At 40.6% G+C, this 12,395-nt stretch overlaps 1 protein-coding gene across 2 annotated transcripts in view; it reads right to left on the bottom strand.

Moving 5' to 3' along the window:
* The window catches only part of UBL3 (ubiquitin like 3), a 70,183-nt gene extending 58,749 nt beyond the window's left edge, over positions 1-11,434 (bottom strand). Inside the window, exons 1-2 of one of the 2 annotated variants that reach the window (XM_081214473.1) lie at positions 11,294-11,434; positions 10,315-11,254 (exon numbers count right to left, since the gene is read on the bottom strand). In XM_081214473.1, coding sequence (XP_081070599.1) covers positions 10,315-10,341 — 27 coding nt within the window. In that variant the 5' untranslated portion in view covers positions 10,342-11,254; positions 11,294-11,434. Of the gene's footprint in view, positions 1-10,314; positions 11,258-11,293 lie in introns of both variants that reach the window. The other variant, XM_081214472.1, reaches the window with a different exon arrangement.
* Between the last annotated feature and the right edge of the window lie 961 nt (positions 11,435-12,395).

The following is a 12,395-nucleotide window of genomic DNA, read 5'->3' on the forward strand; positions in this document are numbered from 1 at the left end:
CATAACACTTCTGAAAAGCAGGTATTTTTTTCACTTACTGGTTAAAATGTCAATTTTGCCTTAAAGAGACAACTAATTGTTTTCTAAAAACTATCTGCTGGGCTTCCCTGGTGGCGCAGTGGTTGAGAGTCCGCCTGCCGATGCAGGGGACACGGGTTCGTGCCTGGGTCTGGGAAGATCCCACATGCCGCGCAGCGGCTGGGCCCGTGAGCCATGGCCGCTGAGCCTGCGCGTCCGGAGCTTGGGCTCCGCAACAGGAGAGGCCACAACAGTGAGAGGCCCGTGTACTGCAAAAATAAATAAATAAATAAATAAATAATAAAAATGTGTGATTCAGCTTTGAGTTCTACAATTCTTTAAGTACTTTGACAGTGAACCTCTGCCCCCCACTTCCATACAAAGTATCATAGATTCCTTTAAAAAGTATTTTCAAAAGTAACTATATAATATACTATGACAGAAAAGCTGTAGAAACTTTGAGAAACTCACGGTGCTGCTTTTGTTCTCTACGTTACAAAATTCCCACACCTTCCCCCAGCAAACCACGCTCATGAGAACGTGGACCTAGAAAAGCCTGGAGGCTTTTTCAGATCCAATCCATACATTAATACAAAACCTCAATTCTGCCCTCTTTTTGGAGCACAAAATAACAACCAGAAGTTCTAATATTTTTATTCTCACACCACAACTGACTTGCCTCATCTCACTTTGTAAATTACTAGTAGTGAAGGGGCATTAGGCTTCACAATCTATATTAGATGCTGAGGGTAGGACAGCTATAGTTTATAGAATAATGATACTACATTACACAGTGAAGGAGTCAATGAACTACATTGAAGTGAATCAATATTACTCAAATGATGGCTCTAAGTCACGGAAAGTAAATTATGCGTAGCATATTACACATAAAGCAAATAGGACAGTAATCCAAAATAAATTGTGATATTCCCCAAAACAACCTTTATGTATTCAAAAAATTTACTGATTCAGAAAAATTTATTACCCAGGGTTTCCAGTTACCATGAATTCTAGTCACTTTCAGTTTTTCCCCCCTCAGAATGAGAGGAATTCTTAAAGAGCATATTTAAGAAGTATATACTTCAGTCTCCTAAATCATATTTACTGTTCCATGTTATGAAAAACAGTAGAGCCATCAGTACTTTATCGATAATTTAAAATAACTTCAAGCCTTACACTAAAAATATATTTTTTCATATTCCAAGTAGTAATAGAAGCAGACATCACAGACTTCATATTTAACACCATTATTATAAACAGTAGTAGTATGGGACAATATTTACCTTTCCCATAAATAACAGAGAGAGTAATGCTTTAGGAGTCAAGAAAACTCTCAACAGTTTTAAATGTCTATTCTGTTTTAGAAATTACAGGAGATATAATAAAGGTAAGACACATATTCATATAAATTTGACATCACGTAAGAATCTGAAATACACTGACAGAAAATGGTTCACAGGAAGGAAAGATCACTGTGGACTAGAATGAACTAAAAACCATTTTCACAGGAGAGGGACATGAGCTGGAGTAGGATTCAGAGCTAGAAAGGAAAAGGCATTCAAAGCAGAGGGAAATAATGTGTCATTTGTTTTCTCAATAAAAATGCTTAATTCAGAACACCAAATTTAAGACACATTCAAGTAAAATAATTTAGAGAAACACTCCATAAGAGATATGTTAATTAATAAGCCATTCATCAAGTCACCTACATATGTGTGTGTGTGTGTGTGTGTGTGTGTGTGTATAAGTATATACACATAAACGGTACTATCTACCCTTTAGCTTCATAAAACCTCCCAACTTATACTGGGAATAAGAAGTTCCAGCAAGAGAAAGAAAAATTAAGAAGAGCTGTAAGTAAAGAGAAAATCTGTGCATTACATCTTTTTTTGGGGGGGGGGATTTTTTTTTAACATCTTTATTGGAATATAATTGCTTCACAATGGTGTGTCAGTTTCTGCTTTACAACAAAGTGAATCAGCTATACACATACACACATCCCCATATCTCCTCCCTCTTGTGTCTCCCTCCCACCTTCCCTATCCCACCCCTCTAGGTGGTCACAAAGCACCGAGCTGATCTCCCTTTGCTATGTGGCTGCTTCCCACTAGCTATCTATTTTACGTTAGGTAGTGTATATATGTCCATGCCATTCTCTCACTTTGTCCCAGCTTACCCTTCCCCCTCCCTGTGTCCTCAAGTCCAAGTCCATTCTCTATATCTGCATCTTTATTCCTGTCCTGCTCCTAGGCTCTTCAGAACCATTTTTTTTTTATTTTTAAGATTCCATGGGCTTCCCTGGTGGCACAGTGGTTGAGAGCCCGCCTGCCAATGCAGGGGACACAGGTTCATGCCCCGGTCTGGGAAGATCCCACATGCCGCAGAGTGGCTGGGCCCGTGAGCCATGGCCGCTGAGCCTGCGCGTCCGGAGCCTGTGCTCCGCAAAGGGAGAGGTCACAACGGTGAGAGGCCCGTGTACCGCAAAAAAAAAAAGATTCCATATATATGTGTTAGCATACAGTATTTGTTTTTCTCTTTCTGACTTACTTCACTCTGTAAGAGTTTCTAGGTCCATCCACCTGACTACAAATAACTCAATTTTGTTTCTTTTTATGGCTGAGTAATATTCCATTGTATGTATGTGCCACATCTTCTTTATCCGTTCATCTGTTGATGGACACTTAGGTTGCTTCCATGTTCTGGCTATTGTAAATAGAGCTGCAGTGAACATTGTGATACATGACTCTTTTTGAATTATGGTTTTCTCAGGGTATATGCCCAGTAGTGGGATGGCTGGGTCATATGGTAGTTCTATTTTTAGCTTTTTAAGGAACCTCCATACTGTTCTCCATAGTGGCTGTATCAATTTACATTCCCACCAACAGTGCAAGAGGGTTCCCTTTTCTCCACACCCTCTCCAGCATTTATTCTTTGTAGATTTTTTGATGATGTCCATTCTAACTGATGTGAGGTGATACCTCATTGTAGTTTTGATTTGCATTTCTCAGTGATTAGTGATGTTGAGCATCCTTTCATGTGTTTGTTGGCAATCTGTATATCTTCTTTGGAGAAATGTCTATTTAGGTCTTCCGCCCATTTTAGGATCGGGTTTTTTGTTTTTTTGATATTGAGTTGCATGAGCTGCTTGTAAATTTTGGAGATTAATCCTTTGTCAGTTGCTTCATTTGCAAACATCTTCTCCCAATCTGAGGGTTGTCTTTTCATCTTGTTTATGTTTTCCTTTGCTGGGCAAAAGCTTTTAAGTTTCATTAGATCTCATTTGTTTATTTTTCTTTTTCTTTCCATTTCTCTAGGAGGTGGGTCAAAAAGGATCTTGCTGTGATTTATGTCATAGAGTGTTCTGCCTATGTATTCCTCTAAAAGTTTTATAGTGTCTGGCCTTACGTTAATCCATCTGGAGTTTATTTTTGTGTACGGTGTTAGGGAGTGTTCTAATTTCATTCTTTTACACGTAGCTGTCCAGTTTTCCCAGCACCACTTATCGAAGAGGCTGTCTTTTCTCCATTGTATATTCTTGCCTCCTTTATCAAAAATAAGGTGACCATATGTGCGTGGGTTTATCTCTGGGCTTTCTATCCTGTTCCATTGATCTAGATTTCTGGTTTTGTGCCAGTACCATACTGTCTTGGTTACTGTAGCTTTGTAGTATAGTCTGAAGTCAGGGAGCATGATTCCTCCAGCTCCGTTCTCAAGATTGCTTTGGCTATTCTGGGTCTTTTGTGTTTCCATACAAATTGTGAAATTTTTTGTTCTAGTTCTGTGAAAAATGCCATTGGTAGTTTGATAGGGATTGCACTGAATCTGTAGATTGCTTTGGGTAGTATAGTCATTTTCACAGTGTTCATTCTTCCAATCCAAGAACATGGTATATCTCTCCATCTATTTGTATCATCTTTAATTTCTTTCATCAGTGTCTTATAATTTTCTGCATACAGGTCTTTTGTCTCCTTAGGTAGGTTTATTCTTAGGTATTTTATTCTTTTTGTTGCAATGGTAAATGGGAGTGTTTCCTTAATTTCTCTTTCAGATTTTTAATCATTAGTGTATAGGAATGCAAGAGATTTCTGTGCATTAATTTTGTATCCTGCTATTTTACCAAATTCATTGATTAGCTCTAGGAGTTTTCTGGTAGCACCTTTAGGATTCTCTATGTATAGTATCATGTCATCTGCAAACAGTGATAGCTTTACTTATTCTTTTCCGATTTGGATTCCTTTTCTTTTTCTTCTCTGATTGCTGTGGCTAAAACTTCCAAAACTGTGTTGAATAACAGTGGTGAGAGTGGACACCTTGTGTTATTCCCCATCTTAGAGGAAATGGTTTCAGTTTTTCATCATTGAGAATGACGTTGGCTGTGGGTTTGTCATATATGGCCCTTATTATGTTGAGGTAAGTTCCCTCTATGCCTACTTTCTGGAGGGTTTTTATCATACATGGGTGTTGAATTTTGTCAAAAGCTTTTTCTTCATCTATTGAGATGATAATACGGTTTTTCTCCTTCAATTTGTTAATATGGTTTATCACATTGATTGATTTGCATATACTGAAGAATCCTTGCATTCCAGGGATAAACCACACTTGATCATGGTGTATGATCCTTTTAATGTGCTGTTGGATTCTGTTTGCTAGTATTTTGTTGAGAATTTTTTGCATCTATGTTCATCAGGGATATTGGCCTGTAGTTTTCTTTCTTTGTGACATCTTTGTCTGGTTTTGGTATCAGGGTGATGGTAGCCTCGTAGAATGAGTTTGGGAGTGTTCCTCCCTCTGCTATAGTTTGGAAGAGTTTGAGAAGGATAGGTGTTAGCTCTTCTCTAAATGTTTGATAGAATTCTTCTCCGAAGCCATCTGGTCCTGGGCTTTTGTTTGCTGGAAGATTTTTAATCAGTCTCAATTTCAGTGCTTGGAATTGGTCTGTTTATATTTTCTATTTCTTCCTGGTTCAGTCTCAGAAGGTTGTGCTTTTCTAAGAATTTGTCCATTTATTCCAGGTTGTCTATTTTATTGGCATATAGTTGCTTGTAGTAATCTCTCATGATCCTTTGTATTTCTGCAGTGTCAGTTGTTCCTTCTCCTTTTCCATTTCTAATTCTGTTGAGTCTTCTCCCTTTTTTTCTTGATGAGTCTGGCTAATGGTTTATCAATTTTGTTTATCTTCTCAAAGAACCAGCTTTTAGTTTTATTGATCTTTGCTACTGTTTCCTTCATTTCTTTTTCATTTATTTCTGATCTGATCTTTATGATTTCTTTCCTTCTGCTAACTTTGGGGTTTTTTTGTTCTTCTGTCTCTAATTGCTTTAGGTGTAAGGTTAGGTTGTTTATTTGAGATGTTTCTTGTTTCTTGAGGTAGGATTGTATTGCTATAAACTTCCCTCTTAGAACTGCTTTTGCTGCATCCCATAGGTTTTGGGTCGTCGTGTCTCCATTGTCATTTGTTTCTAGGTATTTTTTGTTATCCTCTTTGATTTCTTCAGTGATCACTTCGTTATTAAGTAGTGTATTGTTTAGCCTCCATGTGTTTGTATTTTTTACAGATCTTTTCCTGTAATTGATATCTAGTCTCATAGCATTGTGGTTGGAAAAGATACTTGATACGATTTCAATTTTCTTAAATTTACCAAGGCTTGATTTGTGACCCAAGATATGATCCTGGAGAATGTTCCATGAGCACTTGAGAAGAAAGTGTATTCTGTTGTCTTTCGATGGAATGTCCTATAAATATCAATTAAGTCCATCTTGTTTAATGTATCACTTAAAGCTTGTGTTTCCTTATTTATTTTCATTTTGGATGATCTGTCCATTGGTGAAAGTGGGGTGTTAACGCCCCCTACTATGACTGTGTTGCTGTCGATTTCCCATTTTATGGCTGTTAGCATTTGCCTTATGTATTGAGGTGCTCCTATGTTGGGTGCATAAATATTTAGAATTGTCATATCTTCTTCCTGAATTGACCCTTGATCATTATGTAGTGTCCTTCTTTGTCTCTTGTAATAGTTTTTATTCTGAAGTCTCTTTTGTCTGATATGAGAACTGCTACTCCAGCTTTCTTTTGATTTCCATTTGCATAGAATATCTTTTTCCATCCCCTCACTTTCAGTCTGTAGGTGTCCCTAGGTCTGAAATGGGTCTCTTATAGACAGCATATATATGGGTCTTGCTTCTGTATCCATTCAGCCAGTCTATGTCTTTTGGTTGGAGCATTTAATCCATTTACATTTAAGGTAGTTATCAATATGTATGTTCCTATTACCATTTTCTTAACTGTTTTGGGTTTGTTATTGTAGGTCTTTCCCTTCTCTTGTGTTTCCTGCCTAGAGAAGTTCCTTTAGCATTTGTTGTAAAGCTGGTTTGGTGGTGCTGAATTCTCCTAGCTTTTGCTTTTCTGTAAAGATTTTAATTTCTCCATTGAATCTGAATGAGATCCTTGCTGGGTAGAGTAATCTTGATTGTAGGTTTTTCCCTTTCATCACTTTAAATATGTCCTGCCACTCCCTTCTGGCTTGCACAGTTTCTGCTGAAAGATCAGCTGTTAACCTTATGGGGATTCCCTTGTATGTTATTTGTTGTTTTTGCCTTGCTTGGGCATTAGATCTTAATATACACTGTCTTCAAAGTTAAAATTTTTCTATTCTCTAGACCTTTATCGAGCATGACATTTTCCCCTGGCATATTCTATATCTGTCATTTTAACTTGGAAAAGTGATAAAACTTCAGTTCGAGAAGAAATTCATTTTAATAATTTCCTGTCCACTAGAGGGCTCCAATATTTCTTCCACAAATGTTACAGATATGACATTACAATAAAAATATTCATTAAACACTGAAAAAACTCAAATTATCATTAGCTCACTTAACCCCAGACTAAAAATGGTTACATCTGCTAGAATTTTACATTAATAATTTTAAAAGATACAGGGTTCTTCTGTATTTTATCATCTAAAACATTTCGAATAACCAAAATTGCTTTGCCATTATTCTCACAGTAATTGTCAATGTCTCTCTTAGATAGGGTTTTCAATTTTACAGGTATCATAAAGTATAATTTCAGTCCAAAGCTCTAAATAGTAGTTCAAATGTCTTATATAATAGTTTTATAAATACAATACTTTATTTCTTGATAACTTTCCAAATCCAGAAAATTACCAGCTTATCTACACAGCCTTAGGTTTTATTACTAACAAAAGAGTAAACATTTTCTTTCAGAAAAACCTAAGTCATTAACATAATTCATGCTACAATTATAAACAATGAATATTGCCCATCATGAACTATGATTTGCGCTGAGGCGAAAAAAATGAATCATTTAAACACAATGTATTATAATGATATTCTGTTCAGATATTTTCAGATTTTTCTCACAAATAAGTTATTACACTGGAATGTTAGTAAATCTCTTAGTTCAAACTCAATCACTCTCAGCAAAGGAAAAGCCAACATTTTAAGTAAACACATTTATATAATTTATAGGACATCTTTACAGAATGTTCATTGGAAAAGTATCAACTGCAAATTATTTTTTGTAAAGAATATAGCAAATCCATTCACTGGGGGTACCACTCCCACCCATCCCCAAAAGACTGACTTGCTAAATTTGGATTATAAGAAAAAGAGACTACTTATGGTAAACAAAAAAATTTACTGAATGTTTAAAAATAAATTTTAAATGTTAGTTATATTTACGAAATAAAAAAGTGATGCTAAAAAATCGATTTTAAAGTGAGTCACAATAATTGCCGTAAGAAGACTTTACCAAAAACATCAAATGATTTAGCAATTATTATAGCTCAATTATGAACAATCTCCAATGAAAACATGGCAGGGGTTATAACTTCACTGCCCCACCTCGTCTCCTAAACAGGATTTTCCTATACAACTGACAAGCACCGTTAACACGTGAAACAGCGTAACATTTGTTTCTAAATAGCACATACGAACTGTCGCCACTGAGAAACTTGACATTTTTACTGCATCTAGCAAAAATGTATGTATTCGTACTTGCAAGGGTGTGTATCCTGATCACTTTAGAGTTGTACTTCAAGAGAAATGTCAGAGTGTGGAAAGAGGTGGGAGTGGACCGGCTGACGCTCTCCAAGAGTGGTAAAAGTCTTCTCACTTTAAGTCACAGATGTAAATGCAGATTGTCAATTACTGATAATAAAAAGTTGAACAAATATGAAGCATTTAATCGACAACTTTCCACCAGTATTTATCATGTCATATTTCAAAAAGTTGAGGATTCTAGGTACATATCAAATAAAGGCACTTCTTAAGCAAAAATGCAATGTAAGTACTAGCAAATGAAGGTTTAAAAGGTTTTAACGCTGGAAAAAACCCTCAAGACCTCCAACAAGTTGGACAGCTAGAAAATGACACATAAAAAATATTCAGAACCATCTAATCTGAGCTGTACCTTAGATACACTCTGAAATAGCATCACCAGGGCATTATATGTTTATTACATAATACTGCTTTGCCCTTGCATATCACCTTTAATAAAGGGATCTCAAAGCACCAAAGAATCATCAAGGCCTTAAAATACAGTCTGAAAGAGAAATCGTTGTATTTTATAACTGCAGCTATTAATAAAGCCTTGCACTACTTCCCGGTCCCCTGATCCGAACACTAGCTTCCAAACCTTCTCTCTGACTTGGAAACAGTATTCCCCAAATCATCTCAATTTGTGACTGATGCTACCCACATTCCAGCTTTTCTTCATCACTGGGCCTAAATAAAGTTGTGGCACTATTTTAATGACACAAATCTATTTCACGACAACTTCTGTGACAGATAAATAGTACGTAGGGTGATCATATCTCACAGTGCGCATGATGATATAAGATGGAGGCTTTAGAGAGAGAGCCAATCTTTGCTGGAGGTGAGGAGCCCACAGAGCAATTATCCAACAGAGGAAAAAGCATTTTCCAGCTCCGTCCAGAGACCTCTCCAGGCAACTTCGCGAGTAGGGTGGAGGAAATCAAGTCCAGCTACCCTTAAGCAGGCTGGAGACTATTCTCCGGTGTGCACACCAGGAGGGAAGGGAAAACTAAAAGGACAATGCTCGAGTTTCAAGAATCAGGAAGGAGAGTGTAAGGTTGCTATGTGGCCACCCAAGAGACAGAACCCTGTGGTTCCTTTGCATTTAAATAGTGCATTAAAAGGGAAAGCAAACGCTAGCAAAATGTCTTTAAACCAAGGTCAAATTATGCCATTTAGAGCCACTTAATTTTTATTTTACAGCCTGTAAATAAGGTTCACTCTTATTGAAACATCTGTCATTTAAAAATTTAATCATCAGGGAGGTTCAATTTTGTTTTTTCGCTGAAATATACGAACACTCAAATGTTAACTTCATGTAAGTGAGCATAACTATGTTAACTTCAATTCTTTCATAAACAAGATTATTCACCTTCCTGTTAATTGCATTACGTTTGTCCCTAGGACAGCAAAGTGTAATTTCACACTCACTCAAACCCACCTCCCAGCACTGTAAACCTACACAGTTCCTGTTAGTCAACAGTCTCATATCCTTAACCTTTATGCAGAGTACTTTTTGTTTCAGGTTCTTAACATTCCAGGATGAAGGCTCAATCAATAATGTGTTTTATGAGCTTTTAAAAGTCCAGTGATGTAATACGACTAAATATTTGGTACTAAAAGTCCTGGAATATTCATTAAAAGTACCAAAATACAGCCAGCCTAGATTTGTGAAAATTCCAAAACGTCTTAATATTTCTGTTGCCATACTTGCTCACCCATACGTTTCAAAAAGCTCACAGCAAATTCTGGTCAAGTTTCTCTCCAAGAGATAACACGTCCCTGTTTTTGGAAATATCAAGCTGTACCTACTGCATTAATGATCAGTGCCACCGAGCAAGATCCCCGTTTTCCTGTCCACCTCTGTATCTAGCAGGGACACCCGTCCTGAGCTCTGCCCACTGCCACTGACGCTTTCAGAAGCTTTAAAGACGCAAGTGTTCAGAGGCTTCTAGCAAAGAAGAAGAGATTTTCTCCACTTCAGGCTACCTTGCTACATGCTCCCAACTTCTCCATTGTCTTTAATCATTTAGAAAACACAAATGAGGAAAATCCGCATTAAAAGCAGTACTTTCTCAAGAGGGACACCAGACCCTCCAACTTCTCCAGATCTCCCAGCACCGTGGCTTTTCAACAGTCCCCCCCGCAAACCTACACTCCACGCCTGTATCCTTTCTGATGAGATAAGATTGGAAACCACAATTAAATCAAAGGGTGTCGTAACTCTTATCCTTCACTTACCATATCCGCCGGGACATTACTGGACATCTTGCCGTTTGATATATATACCCAGATGTTCACGCCGGAAAAAAAAATCAAAAAGAGACAATAACAAACAAAAAAGAGAAATCTTCGAGCTACAGGAATCAACCTTCACGATCAATCTTGCCTGGTTCGAGATGTGCTTCCCCCTAAAATAAGTTCTTTCGGAGCCAAAGTGCCGGCCGGGCCGAGGTTCCGAGCGAAGAGGAACAATCCCCGGGAGCGGTGTGGCCAGAGCAGGAGGGAACTCCTGGGGTGGCAGCCCCGTCGCCGTCGTCAGCAGCAGCAGCCCCAGGACCGGCCGCGCCAGGTGGACCGAGCCGAGTGCCACACGGACATGGAGCGGGGTGGGAGGGGGTTAAATCGTCTTCCTCCTTTCCCAGCCCGGCAGTGATTCACACTTGCTCCCAGGTCGAGTCCTCATTAAGCAGGAGGAGAATGCCCCGGCGCCGCGGTACACAGATAACTATGTGGCCACACATGGACGCGTCCCCCGGCGGACGGCGCGGGGAAACGGCTCAACTCGGGCGGCCGGCGTTGCCAGCCGGGCCGCGGAAACCCGCGCTCAAGGGCATTTAACTCGTTGGCAGCCGAAGCGCAAGCCCGGGCCGGAGAGCCGGGGCGGCGAGCGGGGAAAGCGGGGCGCTCGGCCCGGCAGAAGACCCCACGGCCCGTCGGGGCTCAGGCCGCGGGCGCCTCCGGGCAGCCGCGGGGTTCAGGACACATAGTCTCCGGCTTCCCGGCGCTCCTCTCTCGCCTCCGCCTCCCCCGGCTCCGCCTTCCCCTCCCCTCCCCGGCCTCGCGAGCTCCCCGCGACGCCGACTTTGGCTGGGCCCCGGAAGAGCCCGGGTCCTTCCTCTCCTCAGCCCGGGAACCGCTTCCTCTCAGAGCTCTGTCTCTCCTCCTCCTCCTCCTCCTCCTCCTCCTCCTCCTCCTCCTCCTCCTCCTCCTCCTCCACTTTTCAGTACCCGACGCCGCAGCCGCCTCCTGTCATCGCCCCTCAAGCCAACATGGCGGCGGCGGCGGCGGCGCGCGAGTCGGGGACATGGGAAGAGCACTGCACCCCCTCGCAGCCGCCGCCCCCGCCTTCCTTCTCTCCCTCCCCCTCTGCGAACACCAAAGGCGTCACTACGGAGACCACCCTCGAGCATCACGGGAAGTGTAGTCTACGCCAGGGGGGGCGGTGCGGAGGGAGCGGGCCGCCTAACGCGTCCTCGCCCGACTCCGAAGCCACGCCCCTCCTAGCAACAGTTGCTAGGAGAGGAAAGCTCGCTTTAGCCAAGCTGCTGCCGGGGAGTTAGGAGATACCTGCTACCAGAAGTGCTGTGATCGTGGGAATTATTGGGCGAAAATTATTCTGCACAGAGAAATTCCCTCGTGCACAATATACACGCAGAGTTAAAACATGGTTTACCTCCAAGCAGAACCATTCATTTTAAGGATAGCACGCTCTCCACATCCTGCAATCTCAAAGCATTTTGTATAGTGATTTCGTCTAGGTCTCTCCTCAACAATACATTTGGAAGATCAGAAGCATTGATTTCCAATAAGGTCATAAAAGTTCAACAAGAGTAAGGATATCGTTAAGCAGGGAGAATGTTGGAACATGTGTTTCTTGAAGACTCAGGCCCATAAGGCTACAATCTAGTTAATTGAAATTACCAAAAACTGCATTAGATGCAATAGTGTATGAACCAAAAACTGTATTAGATACGATAGTGTATGATGCTAAATCTCTATCAGGAAATAGCTACTACAAACTACATGAGGATTCGCCAGTTTACCAGGCTAGCCCTGAAATTCTATTTAACTCAAGATGTAATTGAGGGCTTCCCTGGTGGCGCAGTGGTTGAGAGTCCGCCTGCCGATTCAGGGGACACGGGTTCATGCCCCGGTCCGGGAAGATCCCACATGCCGCGGAGCGGCTGGGCCCGTGAGCCATGGCCGTTGAGCCTGCTCGTCCGGAGCCTGTGCTCCACAACGGGAGAGGCCACAACAGTGAGAGGCCCGCGTACCGCAAAAAAAAAAAAAAAAAAAAAAAAAAAGATGTAATTGAAAAT

Source organism: Mesoplodon bidens (assembly GCF_964165515.1).
Source record: "Mesoplodon bidens genome assembly, chromosome: 17".
Classification (NCBI taxonomy): Eukaryota; Metazoa; Chordata; class Mammalia; order Artiodactyla; family Ziphiidae; genus Mesoplodon; species Mesoplodon bidens.